At 39.8% G+C, this 23,510-nt stretch overlaps 1 protein-coding gene across 1 annotated transcript in view; it reads left to right on the forward strand.

Annotated features, from left to right (window-relative positions):
• LOC111867293 overlaps positions 1 to 23,510 on the forward strand; it is a 148,235-nt gene that overhangs the window by 71,520 nt on the left and 53,205 nt on the right. The window contains exons 3-4 of the mRNA XM_023857016.2: positions 16,477 to 16,517; positions 22,257 to 22,302. Of these exons, the coding sequence (XP_023712784.1) occupies positions 16,477 to 16,517; positions 22,257 to 22,302 (87 nt within the window). The remainder of the gene's footprint in view (positions 1 to 16,476; positions 16,518 to 22,256; positions 22,303 to 23,510) is intronic.

Below are 23,510 nucleotides of genomic sequence, written 5' to 3' on the forward strand. Positions count from 1 at the left end.
TTAGTGACAACTACATTTTATTTTTCTATTGCACTACGCCCCGTTCTTTACAAAATGTTATAGGCCTACACTTACACGAATTCCAACATTTCTCAAGTCATTTTTTGGTTCGCGAATGTCAATCGGCCAGTCTGTCTTGGATTAAAGCTCCCATCTGGAGCTTACGACCAGATTTTTATTACTATGTGACAGTTGCGGGTTTGTTAATGTTGAATACTCCCTCAGACGAGAGGACTAATCTGTCGTTTACAATTGCTGCTGGCCCTCGCCAGGGCCATCATTTTTGAGTCCGAGTCCAATGGGATTCGTGATTATATCTTACTGTCTCAGATTCGAGACTTCGCTTTTCGTCGCCTCCCACGACTCGCAGGTTCACGGTGGAGGTATTCGACCCCACCTCCACACGGGATTGAATTCTGTTCACGAATGCACTCTATTTCATATCTGTTTGGCGTACCGACTAGGGAACGCCGAGTCGAAAAATTCGTTCCTCCGTTGTCAGGAAAACGATCCACCCGTTTCTGTGAGAATAAACCTTTACCTAGCCGTTGTCATGAAATGTGTTTACTACTGTCACCTAGGCAACGATGCATTCACTGTTCTTATTGTAGCAGAAACGTGCCCACTTAGCCGTTGTCTTACAATGAACGCTTCTTCTGACTTCCATGTTCCGGCGTTTAGGAGGCACATCACAATATTATACTTAAAATTACTTAATTTTATATTAAAATCTTTAGAATTATTTATGTTACATTCAAGGTATCAAGAAAAGTTTATTTGTTGTGTTTATCGTTCAGCGTTATTTCATATTTTATTGGTGAATTTCCTTGCAATTTCAAGGTTTAATAAGGAACTTCTTACCAACCGCAAGTTTCAATCGAGAATTTAAAGTAATTACAGTGTTACATTTGTATACAGTTCTGCCAATCGCAATGTTAGATTTTATGTACCCGCAATTTTTAATTTGTGCACACATTGAACATGACGGTGGTGGCATGACTGTAATTTCACTCGAAACCTGTCTCATAGTTTTATCAATGTGGTGCGACATTTGTGATACTTTTCATATTTGCTCTCCGTGTGTAATGCCATTACGAAGACTTCATGTTTAGTAAAGGTGCATGTAATTTAGTTAGACATTTTCAAGTTCCAAAGGCGCCCACAACTCCCTCAGTGCACAATTTAGCTTAAAGCCCCGGACATGCTAACTGCGGATTTCCCAGCGTCACTGCCTAAAGAATCGAGTCCCACAGGATGGAGACACTTCTACCCCCCTTTACGCCCTAGGGGCGTGGCGCTTAATTAATTCAGCCCAGGTACAACTTTACCTTACCGAGGTTGGCAAGGGAATGCAGAATTTGAAGAAAGAAGTCTTCTGGGATTTGGCACCGTGTATATGTGGTGTTAACCGACGTTTCGGAGGAACGTATCGCACTGCTTTTACCGGTTCTCACGGTCTCTTCGCTTAGCAGATTTCTTATATTTTTTCTTCTACCCTGAAGATGGAGGCGATACGTTCCTCCGAAACGTCGGTTAACACCACATATACACGGTGCCAAATCCCAGAAGACTTCTTTCTTCAAATTCTGCATTCCCTTGCCAACCTCGGTAAGGTAAAGTTGTACCTGGGCTGAATTAATTNCAGAATTTCTTCTTACCTACATATTATTGCAATATATTTCTATATATTAAAACGTTACATTCCAAGTATAACGCTCGTCACAAATATTGTAGCATATAGGCCAGTTTCTAAATAATGACTCTATAAACAAAGCCCGCTGTTAGACTGAGCAGCTCCTCCGCTCTTACAGATTTCTTTAGAAAGGGGATGACGCCGCTTCCGTTGCTGGTTCATACGCCCTTTCTCAATGATTCCTTGATTATTCAGAAATTTTCGCTCTATAAAATTGAATGTAATTATCATAAGAAATCCTTCCACAGATATTCAATATTCCACACGTATTATTTTTTCAAGCAGGTCAAAAGACTGGGAATTGGACTCCGCAGCTACAACGACGGAAAATTATTTTATTTAAATCAGAAAAATAAATAGTAGCGTATTATTTCATAAGGCCGTTTCTCTCTGATTTCTCGCAATCTCTTCGAGTTCTAAGAAAAGCAGTTTTCTCTTCGGTAGAATCAACTGCGACACAAACAAAATCGAGTGTCAGCTCCAGCCGCTAGATGATGGACCTCATCTTTCAATACCAGTTTACAGTCACACAGGACTGACTTTTCTTACAGTCCCAGTTGTTAGATTGCTCATACAGCAGTCCACAGCGGGCCGTGCCGTTGGCCTTGTGGCTACGGAATTACAGGTATCCAGATTTAACAGCTGACATTTCTTTGCATGATAAGGGACCAGATTAGTAGTTCCCGAAATGTTTCATCCCGTGGAACATCTGAACATATGCAGAATGTCGTGAAAATTGATTCTTTATACCTTCACTCGAACTTCAAACAACGGTACTTACGAGAATTATGTCATAAACCCGCCTACGCAACTCAACAAACACCAACACCACTGCTGCTGCTGCTGCTGCTATTACTACTACCACTTTTTTCCTTGGCACTACAGCCCCAGTGGGCCTAGGCCTACCTACATGAACTTCTCCGTTCACTTCGGTTTTTCTAGATCTTACACATTCGGTAGGACTCCTTGGGCGGGTGATCAGCTCATCGCAATGCCTCTACTTGTACACAAACACAGAAAAACTCACACAAACATCCATGCCCTGAGTGGGATTCGACCCCACGATCCCGTCTTCCGAGCGAGTGATGACAGTGCATGCCTTAGACCGTTTGGCTACCGTGACCGGCATTACTGCTATTACTACTAATTATTATTATTATTATTGTTATTAACTTCTATGTCTGTATGTGGGCGTATAGTTACTTCTCGCCACATAAAAATTGAAATATATACCATGTATCAAAATATATTAGGTGATATAAGTGTTGAATATATTACAGAAGCATTGAAAGTATTAAAAATACTTAAACTATATTTTAACATATTTAAAACTATTAAGTATAGAAGGTTAAGAATATGTGTACCAAATTAATTCTATGGTTCCAATGCTACAGTGTAGATTTGGACATGTAGATCTTTGTTGTTAGAAGCTTTCTACATAGTAAGCCCAGTCGTGGAGCCCAGATACAACTTTCTATAATGTACGGGTTGTTAATGTAATGTTGTTATGTACTGGGTGTGCATATTTCTGACATGTCATTATATGATCATGAGATATGACAAGTGTGTTTTTGTCTAGGCGTTTATAGTATGTTATATGTGTTCTACCTGTGCATTGGTTCGATGGAGACTGATTCATAATATGTGCCTGCTTACAATATTCAATATTAAGAATTAGCCCCATGGATGGGCAAAGACGCTTTATATCAAGTGAGTTATTTAATACCTGAGTGTATATTTCAGGCTCCACATTCAGTTTGCCTATTTTTCTGAGCTATAGCCATAAATAAAATGAAAGGATGGAACTTTTTCAGCATAAAATGACACGTATTTTTAATTTAATTTCCTGAGTTCTGAGAGATGAAATTACATTTGCACACAAATTTCGCAATGCAAGAACAAAAATATGAATATGTATCTACGTGAACAGAAATATGCAGTGGACTTAACTGTGATCGGCAGTTGGCGCGTAGAAAATATCATACATTTAAAATACAAAATTATTCAACAATGTCACATCAAAACATTATTGTTGAGCTCCATGCTATATTAAACACAACCTAATATACTAACGGCTGCTTGCAGGGGTATTGTCAACAATGACACAATTGTCACGTGCAAGTAGAGGAAACCCGATTGAACGTCAAGTTTTTAGACTATTTCCTTTACTTTGAAAAAGAATATATACTTATGAGATCATGATGATGCCTGTGTATCCCGCCCTATCAACTTTCGAATACTTGAACCAATTTTTATGACACTTAGTATGTACATCATGGCACCTGGGCCCATCTCAAAGGTGCGCTTCATAAATCCCTCCCACCAGTCTGTGTGTATGTATGTGTATCTCCATTTATGTTGCTAGGTAACGGCTCGGTAGACACGTTACCACGACAACGAACACATGCAATGAAGAAGAATTGTTGGGAGCGTCATTTTTTATAGTTCGTGTTGTATCAGATGAGAGTCTGTGTGTCTGTGTATCCCACTGTCGCTCGTAGGCAACGGCTCTGCAAACACGTTGCCACAGCAATGGATAATTGCTGGAGGCGTCGTTTTCTATGCGGTCCACGTCGTATCAAAGAAACTAGGCAATTAGTTCTTACCGTAATTTCTTGTTGTATACGTTGCTAGACTTCTATAAAATTGGGAAAATTCTATCCGTTAAATTAATTTTTGTCTTCCATTTGGGAATGAGCCGCCAGCACCCGATTTCAGTGACAGAACCCCTCGCGGAACCCCAGAGTTGGGGGGAACTCAGTTCGGGAACCACTCAGATACAAGCAGTGTTCCAGTCTTAAAGGAAGCAGAGGTTATAAGGCATAGAATATCAAAACTTGTAAGGGCCTTACCCATTTTCTTAAGAGAAAAATTCACGGCCTTGATGTTACGATAGCATTAGGAAATGCATGAGCGAGCTTACTTTAAATTTCCTTCGACAACGAACGAATTCATATTGGTTCCTTCTCCTTCCAACAAGCCGCTTTCAAAACATGATGTACTGTTTATTCAATCATAATAATGTAAAACAATTCGTAAAATATTAACACAAATAACACGTAAAAAGGAGGAGTTAGTTATTTTTCTCAACCTGTAGAGTTGTTTATAAAACTAGATAATAACACTAGCTAACTATCTTCATGGAGCTGAGCCCTTCTTGAGAAGCTGCTAATTGTGCAACTACTCCAGAAATTCCCAGTATTTTATGGAACCCGAACGTTCATTACCGCGTTCACAAGAGTCCTCCACTGGTCACTATCCTAAGCCACATCAATCCAGTCTATAGCACCCCATCCTATATCTCCAAGATCCATTTTAATATTGATCACCCACCTACGTCTTTGTCTTCCCAGTGGTCTCTTTCCTTCTGGCTTTCCCACCAATATCCTATATACATTCCTCTTCTCTCACTTCCAAACTACATGACCTGCCCATCTCACCATCTTTCACTTGATCATTCTAACTATACTTGGAGAAGAGTACAAGTTATGGAGCTCCTCACTATGCAGTTTTCTCCAACCTCCTGTCACTTCATCTCTCTTCGGTCCAACTATTCTCCTCAACACCCTGTTCTCAAACACCCTCAGTAAATCACACAGAGATACTTGGTTTTCGGACTTTGTCCATTGTCCGGATTCTAAATAACTAAGAAAGAGAAACAACATTTCGGAAACTGGATCTGTTTCCGTCCTCAGGTGAGAGGGAAGACACCTACTCTGTTGGGTCCCTTACAAAGAGCTAACCTCAATCAGTGATTGAGGCTAGCTCATCACCTGAGGACGGAAACAGATCCAGTTTCTGAAACGTTTATTTTTTCTTAGTTATTTAGAATCAGGACGATGGATAAAGTCCGAAAACCCAGTATCTCTGTGTGTTTTACACCATCGTCACAACCCTATAGTACCCTCAGTAAAGGTTCCTCCGTTTATGTCAGAGACCAAGTTTCACACCCATATAGAACCACAGGTAAAATTAATGTTTTGCAGATTCTAATTCTCATGCTTTTAGACAGCAGACGAGAAGACAAAAGGTTCTGGACTGAATGGTAGCAAGCATTACCCGAGTTCAACCTCCTCTTAATTTCCTCTTGAATCAAGTTTTGATGTAGATAACGTTCAGAGTATAATCCATGCATTCGAAAACGAATAGGATGTGCGGGGCACGCCACCGTGTGCCCTCCACTACAGCACAGGATAGAAAAAGATTGCAGCGGATGAATACCGAAAGAGTAAATAAACACGTGTTGCTGTTGAGGACGCAGCTATTCAAAGCAGCCGTGGGCAAGAGGAAAGAAACAAACTTAAAAAGAAGGAAAAAAGAAAACACGGAAGGAAGACATGAGAGAAGTAAATGGAAGGAAAAGAAACAGAAAATTCATAAAAGAAAGAAGGAAGAAAATAAGAAACAAGGCAAGACATAATGAAGACAGAAAATAAATAAAAACAGACAGAAATAAGGAAGACAATAGCGTATCGGAATATGAGATAGACTGAAATTTAAGTATAATACGAAATGAAAGAAAAGACATAAAGTACAGACACAAAACTTCTAGTAGAGCAGAAGCTTTGAGACTGTTTTTATATTTTCCGGTGAAGCTAAGAAGACTAATTTGCTTTGTCAGTAAGAATAGTTACATCAAATGGTTTTGCATGTTCCTCTGTTATAACAATGCGGATAGCGAGGGACATGCCTGTAGTTTCCTCTGTGACGCTCTCAACAACTCAATTAACCCACCGTAACCTGGAGCAAACCCAGTCAACTGTGTTATGCGGAAACTTCGGAAATTTGATTTGGATTATATTAACAATGAGCAGAGAACGCTGGCTTCTTGTTCTCTAGAGGAACAAGCGAAGACACAGCAAAGTACTGTAATACAGTTTCTAGACCGGAATACGAAAAGGTTCCAATTTGATTGTAGAGCCCTCTCAGCTTGCCAAGTCATAGAAGAATGTAGATAACTCCGGGTAAAAGAACTGATCTAGTTCGCAGTAAACCGGATATTCAAAGAATATCAGAGTTTGATAATCAGTACAACGTTCTTCTTCATGATAAATTGTCACTGAACGTAACTGACTAAGTTAACTCTCTAGTACTGTCTCTAACCTAAGTTCATTGCGCAGTCTTTCTTGAGAAACTGATCGTTTCTCGGCTAATAAGGAAATTATCCTACTTTCACGGAACCCGGAATTCCAGTGCAGTGTTTTCGATATCACGTCAGTGAATGCTACATAAAATAAGTGGTTAGGCCTATTCAAGTTTTGGTTGTCTGGCTTGTGACACGTTTCGGAAGAGCGGGCTGGTCCCATCTTCAGGACGGAATAATTGACTTATTATCGATGATTTTTTATTATATTTCTTTATTTACATCTCAATTAATTTGAGAAACAAATAAAGAGCGGTTCCATAAAATTTGTATATATACAACGCGCCCATTTCGCTGAGGTGCAACCCTGGGATTATGTTCGCCGGAGACATAAAATCGAATAGCTTGCCGGCAACGAGGCCTTGCATTAAATCTTAGTTTGTAACCAGTTCTGGGCTCATTATAATATCAAAGTCAGAGTCTTAGCGAGTAACTTTGGGGAGGGGGGGACATGAGCACACGCAGCTGTGCTGAGAGCTTTACTTTCGCTTTAAGGTAAGATACCAAGGTTTACATCCACATAAAATTGACTCCTTACGTCATAGTTCTTCTTAAGAGGCTATTGGTCGCTCAGCTACTCAAGATATTCTCCGTCTATTCCAGAACCCAAAGGTTCATTTCATCTTAACGGAGGATATTTGATAAATAGTATTGCCATCAGAGAATTAAACTTCGATAGATGATGATGATGATGATGATGATGATGATGACAGAAACTGGTTACTGATTTTATCTGAAAAAAACTGTTTCTCTATAGAGTAAGAATCTAGCCCAATTCAACATTACGTCCTGATGATTATTATGGATTATTTTGACTATCGAAACGACAGACTATTAATTAAGCCATTCTAAAACGCGTGGGGACTCTTAACCAAAGAGACCTTGACCTCCCATCGTAGTACATTAGGATCAGTTGCGTCCTAAACCCCACGCTCGTTACTCCTTTAAGTGAGGCAACCCACACGCAGGGCCTCACCGGTCTTCTTGCCCAGAAGCACGTTCTATTCCAATTTTCTCCGCAAGCAACGTATTAGGGTGACGGCGTTACATAAAGATGGGAAATCATACGTTTACGGCCTGAAGTGAATAAGGGCAATAAAATAAAATTCCTGTTATAATTTGTCGTTAACGTCTGCCAGAAATAGTGTAGGACGCAGTTATTTCGTATAAAATTCTCTTAAATCACCTCCTTCTTGCGCTTCGCGAATACGCGCCAGGTTTAGTGACGTCATTCGCATAAAACAAGTGGGTAAAGGATATCAAAAAATTGCCTAGTGTTCAGTTTATTTTCCTTTACTGAAATAATTCATAACACGTATCCAAATGTCTTTCAATATAGATTATTTTTCAACAAGAATATTTCAATCTACTACCGTTGATTCGGCTAAAATTTAGGAAATGGGAAATCTGTAATTTTACACGTTCTGTGTGAACGCGAAACTTGCTCTCTTCTGTATTTGATAGGAGACCATATACTCTTTAATTCACTGATGTATCTCGTTAAGGCACCGTATACGATTTAATGTGTAGAACGATCTATTTGGTACCCACAAGGCTTATCACCAATGCGGCATCATGGCAGTAAATAGTGTAAATCGTGTAATTTTAATGATAAGATTAATTCGTTATGTAGCACACTGTATTCTCGTACTTTCGTGTTATCAGTCACTGGTTCTTAAGATTGTAATAATAAATAAGCAATTTCATCATTTTGTTATAGTTTAATTTGATAAATGGTCCGGGAAAATAACCCGTATTTATGTTCTTTTGTGGGCAGTACTGTGACGTAGAGACTCAATGCCAGCCAACATACTTCAGGTTCTGGTATGGGTATGGCTAGGTTAGGTTAGGCCAACTGTTAGATGGCGCTAGGTTCAGTTAGATTAGGTAAAGGTATATGAGATTGTAGCCGAGCGGTCTAAGGCATGCACTGTCTTCGCTCGCTCGGAAGCCGGGATCGTGGTTTCGAATCCCACTCAGGGCATGGATATTTGTGTACGTTTTTCTGTTTTTGTGTACAGGTAGAGGCCTTGCGACGAACTGATCACCCGCCCAAGGAGTCCTACCGAATGTGTAAGATCTAGAAAAACCGAAGTGAACGGGGAAGTTTATGGAGGTAGCCCTAGGTCCACTGGGGCTGTAGTGCCAAGGAAAAAAAGAGATTATAATTAATTAACTCCATGCCCTAGAGTCCCTGTTGAAAAAAGCGATATCCGATAAGTCTGTCAAAATTGATACCCTTCATGACACCCCTGTTCACAAAAGTCAGTCATGGGAACCTACGTTGAGGCAGCAAATTCAGTCAGTACCTTCACATTGTATTTATTTAAGACCATTCTAGTAGGGTCCTTACCTGTGTAATCATTTCTCCCAAGAGTGCTTCTCCTTTATTTTTCGAATAAATTTTGTACGCAATTCTCGTCTTTCTCACACGTTCTGTATATTCCACCCATCCATCCTGCTTCATTTGTATAAATATTATATTTTTGGACATTATCCATTGTCATTATCCGCTGTCATGCAACGAACTTTTGTTGTCCTTTCATCTCCGGGGAAACACGTTCTTTGCCGAAGGTACTCCTACGCGAGGGCCAGCCAGTATTGTGTTTCCATGGAAGTATACATTCCTGATTACTGGCGGCATGCGACATTATTATGAACGTGATACAATTACAGTAACAGATGACAAAGATAGTTGGTAATATTATATTTCAGCATCCTGTTGCATTAATTATCACTCCTCAACTTGCCTCCGTCTGTAATACAGCACAGCAGATGCAGATGGTCTTTTATTGGGAATGTATGCCCACGCTTCACTCACGCTACTTTCACGTTGAGGCATCCACGCTCTTCTCTCTGCGCGTACTTTATCTTAGTTGGGCGCGTGCCCCTTGAAGGGCCGAAATATATTGCAACAATTTAATGAAAGATGTGATTTCAATGGCATTTTGTCGATTTTAATGTGATTGCAAATCACATTTTAAAATAAAAGATTGTGTTGCAATATAGACAGAAGCAAGTGGACAAATATAGCTAGTATTAAATAGCAGACACACACAAAATATAAAACAAACAACTGCAAATGAATGTGTTTCTCTCAAATATTGACCGCCAGAAGGGGAAAGAGCCTGCTTGAGCGTCAAGGCACTTCCGTGTCACTGCCCACCCCACTGAATATTAATTAAGCCTGAATGCACGAACAAATCTAGTTTGTCTGACTGTACGTAGGTTTACTGAGGGCCCCATGCTGCGTGAGTTTGTAAGCTCACAATTCAGTACTCGTCAGACTTCATGTCATACGAACACAATCAGTTCTCATATTAACTCTGTTCTACAGGCATTTGTATCTGTATTTGTTTCCAGCCTTCACAAATTCCGTAACAGAGATAATGAACATGTTACGATCAGCATGTCACAGGCTAATCAGTAAGGATGACAAACACACAGGTGACTTATATCAGCATTTTAATTACGTCCTATTCAGTATCTGACGGAAGTTGTTTCCACAAGTTTTCACGGAAATTGTCCGTTATAATTTTCAGTTCATCTTTGTTTATTCTGTTTAAGGCGATATTCTCAAATACTCTCAATTGTTGTTGTTGTTGTTGTTGTTGTTGTTGTTGTTGTTCATAAGACAGAAAGAAAGGCGAGGAGTTCTGGAAAGAACTAATCGCTAACTTTCCTCTAATAGGACAAGGACAGAATAGCAAACGACGCTTCACAAGATCGTTATGTGTGTATTCGTTGTCGCGGAAAATGTTACCTAGACGTTGGCTAGCAATGAGAGTGGGATTCACATAGACACGCACAGACTGGTGGGACATATTTATATGTACGCCACTGAGATGGGTTCAAGTACTAAGTTTCGTAAAGACTGGTTCATGCATTCAAAAGTTATCAGGGGGGATAAAAAGAGAAACAGACAGGATGGAATTCTCAAAGCCTGCTTCTATTAGATTATAAAGTGTTCTGACGATGGGGGATAATACTGAGAACTACTGGGTTTTTGTACTTTGCCCATCGTCCACTATTCTAGAAACTAGAACACATAACGTTTCGGAACCTGAGTCTGTTTCCGTCTTCAGGTGAGGGGAGGAGGACTCCTACTCTATTGGGTCCCTTAGAAATAGCTAACCAGTGACTGAGGTTAGCTCTTTCTAAGGGACCCAACAGAGTAGATATTTTCCTCCCCTCACCTGAGGACGGAAACAGATTCAGGTTCCGAAACGTTGTGTTTTCTAGTTTCTAGAATAACGCATGAGGGACAAAATCCAAGAACTCAGTAATTCCTCCTTATATTTATCAAAACAAAAAAAGTAGACTAAAAAGGGAACAGTAAAGGAAAGTGGTGAAAACAAAATATAAAAAAGAAGGAAGAAAAAGAGAAAGGAAAGCCAGGAAGATGAAAGGAATGGAAGGAAGAAATGAGTAAAGGAAATAAACTATAAGAAAGACGAAAAGGGAATAAAATGTGAAAAGGAATGGAAAGAGATAAATGAGAGAATTGAAGAATTAAATAAGTAAAATATGGAACAAATTAACTTACGAAGAGAGAAGAAAAGAAGAATAGAATGATAGTAAGATGTAAAGAAAGAAGAAACAAAGTAATAATAGAAAAGTAAATGGAGTATAGAAGAAAGTCAGAAATTACGTGACAGAAAGAAACCAAGAGAAAATTCTAATCAATGAGCAGGGCTGATTTCGTGTGAAATCTGAGCTTCTTGTGGAGGCGAGCATGAAGCAGGCTGAGTGGTGGTTACAAACAATTCGAAGGAATGCGTTGCCTTCATCTCCAGGTATAAGTACTTCTACACTGAATACGGAGACAGCCGGTTAGAAGCGACTTCAGTTCTGTGCACTTCGGATGCTTCTCCAGAGGATACGAGAATACGAATGACTCTGAATTATAGATTAAACTCTGTGTACTTGTTTGCAGTAGCTAACGTTAAACCCCGTACTGAAAAGTAAATGGCACAGCTGCTGAGAGCCCACAAAGAATAATACATCTGCTCGGAAAGACCCCGGCTAGGGGACACAATCTGAACCTAGTAAATTCTCTATTGATTGAACGTTCATCGTGTGTACTGTACAGCCTACCGAGTGGGGGCAACGACCTATCGACCAGCCGTATTTATCAATTGCACCATGACACTCATAATAACGGGGGGGGGGACATGTCCAGCGGTGTAAGTCAACAATTTAAGCTTCAGAACTCCACAGCTCACGAACTAAGAACAGGATGTTAACTAATTATGTGCTAATGAGTGACCAAAAGAATTATACGAGTTTCAGGTCAGAGATAACTCTTACGTCACACCGACAGTTGCGAACTTGTTGCTGGAGACAAAATACAGATCGACTGCGCATGCGCTGACATGACGGAATGATGGAGATAAATTTTAAACTTATTAGGATAACTTGTTAACAGGCGTGCATTGTGGCGTGTATACCCGTTAGCAAGTACCAACCGCGAAACAAACAGGTTCCCACGGCAAGGAATTCACGCACAACAATAAAGGAACTGTTTCAAACGGTGTTTCCTACGCGGTCCGTGTCGAGTTTTTATAATTCTTATAACTTCCTATAACTTATAGTTGTAAATTCGACAGTAGTAAGGGAGTCTGTGAAGAGACGACTTAGTCGGTGCAGTTGAGAGCCAGGGGGGGCAGCGAAGTGAGTGAGGAAGCTGAAGAATCTCTACTGTTAGTAACCGTTACCAGGGAACGACTTGTGAAAACACAGCAGACTGAAAAGACAGCGTATGCTATAGTGATTTGTAAAGTGTGGAGACCAGCGATTGCGCATAATTAAGTGTTCTCATGAGTCATGTGTTATAAGTGGTCAATAAATCCAAGTTCCAATCCAAACTACTTCTATAGTCCCACATACATGTGATAGTATGAAATGTTATGACAGCTGCCCCGCTCTGAGAGATAAACCGATGTTATGATGCCGGAATAATTATAGTCTTCTTCACAAAATCATGTAAGTCCAGTCCACGATATCACGTGCTATTTCTTTAATATCCTCTTTTAATATTAACCTCCAATGCATGCAAGTTATTCCTAATAGCCTTATACCTACGGATTTTTTTTATGATTCTTGGGTATCTCTTTACTCACACGAGGACTGCCACTGCTTGTTTTCTTACAGATGCGCCGCTGGTTTTCAGAGTTGTCAGACCACCCTGTATCGATACTCACGGAGGTGGATCAGCACGAAACCTTTTTCTGAAGGTCCGCTGAATATTGGTGCATGAATTTATTTTCGCGTACACAGTCATGCAAAAGCTCTTTTCTATGGTAGACGTCATTTTTTTAAATTGCGCCAATTCTGAAATCTCCGAGAATTTGACTTTCCGCTGATACCGGTTATTTGTGGGTATGCTGTGTAGTTTCCTCGTATTTTATCCCTGAAAATGTATCAGTCAATTACGGACATCCTGTTTCTTACGGTGAGAGGCTATAGTGGCCGTTCAAACTCCCACGATTGAACACAACCTCTCGTCTGCTCTCTGCAACTGCGTAGCAGATATATTAAGAGCTGTGCTCTATATCTGCAGCCCGCCTCCTCCAGCCGTAGCGAAAGGTCGTGTTCTGCTGCGGTAACAGGGCGCCCACTTCATGCGCAGCAATGGAAATTTCATTCAGATTCAAATACACAAGACAAGTACGGTTTGAATAGCTTATATAGGGATAGGTACTGGAAGCAAACGGACAGAAACTGTATAAAATAAAGCAGAGAAGGGAAAATAAACGGAGGAAACTCGTATAAGAATAACAGCATGAAACAGTGCTAACTTTTACTGTATGCAAACACATATAAGTGCGTCGTAATGGTTCCAATAGAACTGCGCATGCGCTGTATACTATTCCAATCCCTACTTTGTAGCTTCTCGTTACTGCTGTATTTTTCTTGACTTCTTTTAACAGATATAATCCAAAATAATGTTTCCTTCCAGTAACCCTTCTCTCTTCACATTCTAACTCAACCACAACATTTTGTAGAGATAGCTTCAGTTAACTTCTATATTTCACCTTGCTCGTTTTTAGGACATTTTTCTTCCAATATTCCCTAAATTCTCTGAAAGAAGTTGATGTAAGCCTTTGTCTAACGTCGTAGTTACTTTCCTGCAAACCGCGACGTTGTGTGAAACGACGTTAAGCTGATCAGTTTTTAGAATAAGAAACTTAAGAAACACGCTACAGTCCTCAGCCTTCTTTCACCCCCGTAACATGCATTACAACACAGACAACATGAACGAGGCTCTAAATGCCTTCATATCCTTGCCTATAAGTACATGTAATTATGAGCTGCAATAACGTTTAATTAACATTTACTATGATACAGAGTATTCACCGATCGCCAAACGTGAAACAAATGAGTGGTGCATATCGGCCACAAATAAAAATTGACTAGAATTTCAATGAGGGCCAGAGGAAAAAGTAAATTTGTGCCTATTCTTGCCTAATTAAGCACTACGCCATGATAACGTATGGGAGAGAGGAGATACAGATCCACGTACTTGACTTAGGCTCTATTTGAAGGTGAGCGATCAGCTTCACGCCCCGGCCGCTTTACCTCCTAGGAAAGAGCCCCGGCACATATCGGATGGGAGACAGGATGGACCACAGAATCAATTTGGAAGATGTGGAGAGGAAAAAGAGCCTTGTCTCCACAGGGACTCGAACACCAACCCCTCGGCCGTCAAGCCGTAGCCCGTCGGTACACCTACTGCACTCTCTCGGCTCCCTAGATGTTTCTCCTTCTCCCACTGACTAGTAAGGTCTGAACAAGGACGTAATGACTTAAAAAGACGTTGTGTGGAGTCTTGCTGTGAAAATACATGAGACAACGTCAGCAGGGACAACCTTAAGCGATAACTTACTACACGTACTCAAAACTTCAAGGCTTATCCTCATACAATACGTCCTCTGTCAGCTACTCTAGAGATCTGCATCACCTAGGTGTTAGAGGCAGTCCTGCTTCCGGAAGTTACGGACTTGGTTCTCAGCCCGAAGTCTGACATCTTCGTGGTTTTCTTTACTACTCCCACGTAAATCATATGACTAAACCTTATAACATGGAAATATAATTTCCTACTGAACACTCAGCAGGTTTCAATTTATAATCTCCTCAAAATTCTACTCTTCATAAGTTTTTCTGATGATAAGCGTCCGTGAACAAAACTTGAAAGAAATAAATAATGAGAAATGAAACACATGATAACAAACGGAAAGCAAGGAAGCAACTGACGAATAAAACTAGGAATAAAGGGGAATAATAAAAATAAGGATTGAAGGAAAGGAAAATAAATGACGATAATAACAAAAATGAGAGATGGAAAAAAGAAAAACATGAAATATAACTACAGAAAAGGAAGACCGGAATAAAGAAACAACATTTGAAATAAAGAAGAAGTACCTGAAAATAAAGGATGGAAAAAGGGAAATGTGAACATAAATGAAGAAATTATGGGAGGACACAAACGGAAAAAGAAATAAAATACAAGTAAGACACAAAGAGAGACGACAATAATGTATACAAATTACGAAGGAGTGGTAGGGGGCGCCTCCAACAGGTGATTCAGTTAAACTCAGAGCTCCCTTCCAGCGTCCCATCGGTTTCGGGGACCGGGAGCCTGGGAGGCGATACGGGAGCAGCAGCCTCGCCAGGTGCAGCTCTGGTGTCCCAGACGCATAAGTGGAGCAAAACTTACAGCTCTGCATACAGTGCTGAAACTGGCACACAGATTCACTGGAGTGATACACCAGGACTGGCTTCTTTCTTGAAGGGACAGTGGTAATAATATGTACCATCGGTTGTACAATTCAAGAATCTGGCATTTCGCACGCAGATTGTGTTTATTATACGAGTATATATACATATCGTAACGAATTTAAGGTCTTAAACACTATCTGACACCAGTTATCCCGTATATTAGTGACGTGTAGACGGGTTTGGATTGGTGGATCGATTTACTGGATACTTACAAGTCGCAAATACAAGTAATCATAACACTTTCAAGATTTCTGTAACTATAACATATAAAATCTTCAACTTCTTGCTAACGCTTCACAGCTGACTCCTCACATGACAGCTCTGTCTCCTGGACTCACTGCTTCTCGAATTCTGTATCTTGGCCTTTGCTGGCTTCATGCGGACGGGAGACAGAACACCAGGTACAACAGTTCATTCCTTTGTTATTCTCTGTTGCCATGAAAACGTGTGTCACTCCCGGGGTAAAGCGTACTCCAGTGTATTCGTTGCTGCGGAAACGTATTTCAACTCGCTGTTGCCTAGCAATGGTCGTCTTTTCTGACTTCAATATTTCGGCTTTCAGGCGTCATGTATATATATATAAGCACCGAGGGCACACCGTAACATGTGCCTAAACTCACTCACACTCAATTTATTTTTATTCAGCTGCAATGTCTGACGTACAAGAGGAGAGTCCATTACTAAGATCTGTTTATTATGCATTACCCAGTCTTCATTCAGGCTTTTAATGTACACTAACTTCTTCAACTGACGCATATTTGGTATTATGAGTTTAACTTATAAAACGCACGAGAAACTTCAAAAAAGCGAAAATGTACACAGAAAGCAGAAAATTGATGTCTCTTTTCTTTTCTTGCAGGTGGAAAGAAAATAAATGGCGGTTCTTCAGCATCTCCTGATGTAAGTTGATCCCTTATTATCATCGCTGAAATAATATCTTTGTTGAAGGGGTAGCATTCCCCCTTCCTACTCGCACGGTCCCGGGTTCATTTCTCGGCCAGAAGACAGACTATCGTTACTGAGGTTCTTCGTGGCTTTCCACAGTCACTCCCGACAAATACTGGAATAGTATCTCAAACTGGATCGAACTGATTCCGTCAAGACCCGTTTCAATTACATTACTCTTTTACAGTCCGTATATTTTACTGCATGAAAGCTGAGCTATTGACGTAATCAAATAAATAAACAAATTCATATAATCAGAGACTTAAAAGCATAAATCTTAACATTAAAATAATGAAAATTTTCATTTTTTTAAGATTAATTACTAGTTTTATTTGAAATATTTTCTCTTTTACTTCGTTAAAATGAAACATAAACTTGTCGCTTTGTCGTATAGCAAAGCCTAACTTAAACACAACGATTATTTTGTTAGTTAGTCACAACAAAATGGCCGGATAGTGGCGACATAAATCATAACAAAGTCACTGTGTCCTGATATGATGACAACGCTTCGAATTCAGTACGGGGCATTTTGCGATTTGTGGCAAAGTATCAAACGCTGAAACAAACATTTTCTGTCATTACGTAAAACACGAATCATTATTTGTAGTATGTATCTATGCACTTACATTTATATTCAGGTTTACACTTTTTATTTTTGCTCCACATTTCTTTTTTCCTTGTTCGATGTAAAGTCATATTTATATCCCTTCAAATATTAAATCATCCTTGCTTGGGCCATATATAAATTAATTACATATATACCTAAGTTCTGATTAAGTAATTTATATTTTAATTATATAAAAATACACGTATGAGCATTTGTGTGCGCACGCATGTATATGTGTGTGTTTGTGTGTGTACGTGCGCTAACACCCCCTATAGGTGAAATACGTGTTTTGGTTTTCAATGCCTATCCTACTCGGCCCTTTATTATTAAATTATGATGACCCATTTGTCTCATTCTCCTTGCCTCTCTCTGCTGTTAATTCACTCTCATGAGATAATTTCCCACCTGTGGGGATGGGCGGTCGTTTGTCTCTTATAAATAGACGTTTAGGTTGTAAGTACTTTACGTGTGTTGGACTGTACAGTCCAATACGCAGCTGGAAGGATGTAAACATTGACTAGACATACTGAAATTAAAAGCCAGTAATTTCTTTCGACTCATATATACATACAGAGAATTCAGCATGTTCAATGCGGTCCCCTTCTACTTTAGAATTGGTTGTTCCTTTGCGATTAGCTTCATATGTGTAGTGTAACTTATTTCTTTGCAGTCAACTTTGTAACTGGAAATTAGCACTTTCTTTGAGCTGCGCTTCATATACGAAAATTTGAATTTTTATTTGACCAGTTTTATATCTGAAAATTAATCCTCGCTTTGCGATCCACTTAAGTTGCAGATTAGCGCTCTCCACAATGAGATACTCCTTGTACTGGTAACTGGAGAATTTGTGCGCTTCAAATTTGAAAGCCAACGCCTTACTTGCCGCCCTCAGGGTATAACAATAAAAGAAGCGATTATCATAGATTATCATATTTGCTGAGCATTTTTCATGGTAAAGCCTCAAAACTGAAAACATTGTAAAAAGGGATTAAAAAAAATATTTTTTAAATTCAGTTTGCTAATCCGTTTTTGTCCATCCGTCCCACATATCCCAACCACAACAAGGCACCTAATTAGGCTACCAGAACACTTAATTAATTACTTATTTCAAAATTATGTGACGGCCTCTATTTCCGTTTTTCTCATCATGCTATGGGGGCGCGTCGGTTTTCATGTCACAGAGTATAAGAACATTTAGATAAATCTACGTACACGTGTGCGATAAATAACATGGCTGTCTCTCTGGGCTAATCACAATTTGCACACAATATCTCAATGTCTTTCCAGAGTTGGCAAAGAAACAAGGAGCATCGCGGGAATAAAATTCACTTTAACTTACGGAAAGCTTTGTCAGAGTTACGCAAGTGTGGAGAACACTTTAGTTAAAAGGGCGTGGGTGAAGCAGCTCAAGCCTAAGGATGGTGACAAAGATGAGTTTTGCGGCAGGAAGTCCCGTGTTCGGATGATGATGTGTGCAATATATGCTCAAACGAACTCAAAAGCTCATCAACCGACGGGCATGCTAACTGAGGCCTCTAATCCCATGAACTTCCTGCGCCCACAAAGCCACTTCCTGTGCTTACATTGCAGCTGTACGCGAAAGTACAGCATAGGGGTGTATCTTTACAGAACGGGACAGACGTTGGAAAATATGAAACTACTGAGGCAAAACTTGAAGATTTAGTACCCAAATGGTATACTCATACATTATGGCAACATTTTATTATATAATAGGTTATAAAAATTAACTGCATTCAATAATGCCTCACAACTTTAATTCTTTAGTTCAGCAATTGTGGATTGAAATTTAGATTTAATGTCACTTCACATGATGGATATTAGTAGACAGATGCGGTGTAAAACTGCCTTTAATGTGAAATTTGTTGGACATGAAATCGCCCATAAATATTAATTATAGATTATATTTAAAATTTATAAATATAATTCGCCAAAATACATGAAAATTACCCCACAAATATATTAAGAAGGCATCAAGATATAGAAACGTAGAATCGAAGTATCGAATAATGCGTTTTTGAATAAAATAAGCATATTTCTGTAGTGTCAAGAGAAGACGCTAAGGGCGAAGAAGATTTATAACTTTCACAATATTAAGGAGTTCTCTCCAAAGCAATATATGTAGTTGCAGAAGAATGGAGACATTCAGCATTTTATAAGAAATGTGTGTGTGTGTGCATTTCTGCAAATGTTCCTTGGAACTGGCAGCAACCTGCGATCCAATGTATATGCTGGCCGCTTCTAACTGTAGATTGAAAAAGCCCTCTTGCGAAACAGGTAGTCAGTCACTCGGCCAGTAGAAGAACTTCTCGCCTTTTATGAAACAAAGGCGCTCTATATTTTGTTCACAAAATCCTTAACTGAACTCTCTTCTGACCCATTTCAATGAATGTCTTCTGCATTGCCTAGTTAATTCAAAGGTTACCAAAGTTGTGAAGGAATCTGCTGCATTTATTTTCAGGATAAATGTTAACTCTGAAGCTGGAGGTAACATACTGTGCCGAAACGTCCTATGAAACAGTGCGATATCATACGCTAAATCAATAATGAACCTTCTAGTTACATAACAAGAGGGAACACGCTTGTCTTTTGTATTCGGGAGACTCAGGTTCAAATCTCGGATGATAGATCGGACATCCTGTGGAAGATGTTTACTGGATCTCTTGGGTCCTTCTAGGCAAATTCTGGGATAATACATCTCAAATCAGATAAGTCATTCAATAATCGTCATACAGTTCGACGCTACGTAATCGAAGCTACTGCAAACGTCGTTTACTAACTAAGTAACTGTTTTTGCATCTGTATTACTGTCACATACTGAGAAAACACTGGTTCAATGGAGATATTGTGTCAGCTGCTTTGAGTGTGTGATTTGGTTTATCGACTATTCATGTGGGCCATGGTTATCCTGCGGTTTGAAATTGGTCAAACTAGGCACAGCTTAGTGAAACAAAAGGAGACAAGTTTCAAGGACTTCACTATTGCAGCTGTTTTTGTGTAAAGTACGAAACAGGCTATAGGATGTCAGAACTTATTTCGCACTGAAGAAAGAAAAGTTTCTCAAGAGAAAAACAAAGCAGAGAGAGAAAGCGAAACAACAGTTTACGCATGCGTGAGTCTTGTATGAAATTTACGGGTTATGAACGTAACTTTCCTCATGATGGAGAAAACGACAGGCTTTGAAACAAGGAACATGAATCCAATATTGACATGACTGAGAACAGAGGAAGATTTGATTGCATTCAGTCGAAATAAGGACTTCAAAGTTATGTCCCTCTCCTTACCCGCCATATAGTTCAGTTATTTCGTCATATACTTACGATCACAGACTCAGCATGCAATAAAAACCGAGAGGTAGGAACAAGTAAAAATATAAAACACAGGAAGGCGTGGAATTGGAGAAATTGTGCAAAGATTTCGTAACTGATAATGTGAAGGATAAAATAGAATTAACATTTATAAAAAACCGTTAGTCCTGGTAGCTGTTCAAGAAATTCCATCTCTCTATGCAAATTGGAAGTTCATTACCGTGTTCACAAAAGCCCAGCATTGGATCCTTCCTGGGGCCAGACGAATGTAGTCCGCATCTTCACACTCAATGACATCTCACTTCCATCAATTTGAATATTATCCTTCCACCCACGCCTAAGTTTCCTTAGTGGTCTCTTCCCTTGGAGTTTTCCAGCTAACATTTCGAACGTATTTCTCATATTCCTATGCTTGTTCTGTGGCCGGCCCCTTTCTCAACAAATTTCATCGCCTATTAAATAATTCATGAAAAGTACAAACTATGAAGCTGTTCATTATGCAGTCTCCCCAACTTCCTGTTACTACTTTCCTCTTAGGTTTAAATATTCTCCTTAGCACCAAGCTATCAGACATTCTCGGCATGGGCCCATCTGGTGTAGCGAAAGACAACATTTAATTTGCATATAAAAACAGGTACATTTATGGTCTTATTATGTTTTAATGAATGTATTTTTGTACATGGGTCAGAAATAAAAAAGAATTTCGAACTGAATGAGAGCAAATGTTCCCCCGGACTCAATCCCCCCTCTCTTCCTCGTGAATGTAACTTCCTGCACTATTCTCGTCTGTCGATGATTATATGTAACAGAGCCACATTAACTATTCCATAGACCGAGCCAGAGCTCAAGTGGTTAGTGGCTGGCTTCCCATAGCGGCGGCCCGGCTTCGATCCTGGGTCTGGTCAAGTGGGATTTGTAGTGGACAAAGTGGCGCTGGGGTGGGTTTTCTCCGAGTACTTCGGTTTCCCCTGCCAATCTTCATTCCACCAAATTCTCCATCATCATAATCACCCTGGGTAGGCTACAATAGGCCAGTCAGTGGCCGCCGTGGCGAGTGAACCCAGTTGGACTCCACCCCCCCCCTAAACGAATTAAAAAATATATTTAAACTGTTCCATACCAGATTTATTTCATTGTTCAAAGAGCTTCACGGAAAAGACAATTTAAATGTGCACCAGTAACTACCAGTTACCCACAGACTTTAAATTTTCTATAAGTAATTTATTCATCTACTTCAATTTCTGAATAAAACAGAAAATGACAGAAATTTGTTTTATTTTAACAGTTATTATTTTCCGGATTATCCCTCTAAAATATTACATGAAAATCTGAACAAAATGAAGATCAATTTCAATACTTTGAAATAAACAAAACCGCCTTAGTACAAATACTAAGTTTCTGGACATTATCCATCTTCCTGTCTGTATCTAAAAACACCTTCCTGTTTATATTACAAAACACAACGTTTCGGAGACTGGATTCTGTCTCCTTCTTCAGGTGAAACCTACTCTTTTGGGCCCAATCAATAGAGGAAGTATCTATTTCCGGTGATATGACCTAGCTCTCTCGATTGTAAACAGAATCCAGTCTCTGAAACGTGTTTTGCAATATAAAGAGGACGGTGTTTTTTGATAAAAATAGGATGATGGATAATGTCCAGAAACATAATATTTGTAGTGACGCACCATCGTCATAAACTGTTAGAACTTAAAGCCTCCTTAGTTATGGAAGAACTACAACTGTTTCTCTTTCGTCACACAGGAACTTGATGAGGTGAAGCAGCTGGAAGATCTGAAACATTCCTTCGGTAAGTTTCTCCATGTTTGTGCTCCACATTCCTTCTTTCTGCAATGCGTGCCAGTAGTAGCAACAGCCCACGTGACAGATTCGATTTCGTTGCTGCTAACGAGATTACAGTCCAGACTCAAACAACCGGAAGGTGAATTGATGAATTCTATGCGTGCTGCTTACTGCATTATAAATCAAGAGAGATATCACGCTACCCACACTTGGTTCCGGGCAACTCGTCTTAGTGATAAGAATGTTTTGAGTACTGTTAACTCCAGTCGCGTTTACTACATGTTGACACAAACAAGACGCCTCTATGAACTCACGATGTAGGTGAGCTAACTGCAAAATCAAAATATTGTCGCGTATCGGGGGTATGTCGCGACAAATAACTTCTCGTTGTATTTGATGTAGCGAATTTTATTTCACATCCGCTCTCACAATCACCCAAATTACAATCTGACAATTACTGCTATCTGCAGTATCATAAATAGTACACTCCCAATGCCACAATACAACTCTAACTGATCTCGGCGACTGTTGCTTTATAACTGACTGTGAATAGCCTTCGCTGCTCCCTATGTAGTCCCGATCGGACAATACGGGAAAACGGCCACGTAATAGGCACCCTTGTTGCTATGTCGCTGTGTTGCTATGTAACGCTAGCGGAGGTAACCGCTGTTACTACCGTAACGTCGCCGCTGTTGACTCGCGTTGCCTAGCGACCGCGATATCCCTCGGTGACGTCACCGCGGAGGGGAGTGGCGGGGCGGGAACTCGCCTATTACCGTAAGAACGCGAGCGTTACGCCACCGCCACGCACCGTGGGGGGGAGGTAGGGGTCAACATGTCACAATATGTTAAAAGATTCAGTGAGATAGTGCAAATGGTAGGTGTTAATGCGTGTAATATCCTGGAACGAGTAATGGCCAGTGCACCAAATTTTACAGACATGTGTTTCCTCTGTTCCACAACGAAATCGGAGTGTTTTCCCACTGAACCATGAAACTGAAGTATGTGTGAAGGAAGAATACATGATAACGTACAGTTACTGATTTAACGAACGTAAGTGAATATAAGAATAGTGGGTGTGCAGTGAGGCAATGTGTCTTCGAGGTTATTCTTGCACTATTACTAATATCGTGTGAATTATGTAGAATGGTTTCGAAGAAATGTATTTTAGTGGTTATATGGATAGAGAGAGTTATATTTTATGAGAATTATGTA

The sequence above is a fragment of the Cryptotermes secundus genome, unplaced genomic scaffold (assembly GCF_002891405.2).
Source record: "Cryptotermes secundus unplaced genomic scaffold, Csec_1.0 scaffold1475, whole genome shotgun sequence".
NCBI lineage: Eukaryota > Metazoa > Arthropoda > Insecta > Blattodea > Kalotermitidae > Cryptotermes > Cryptotermes secundus.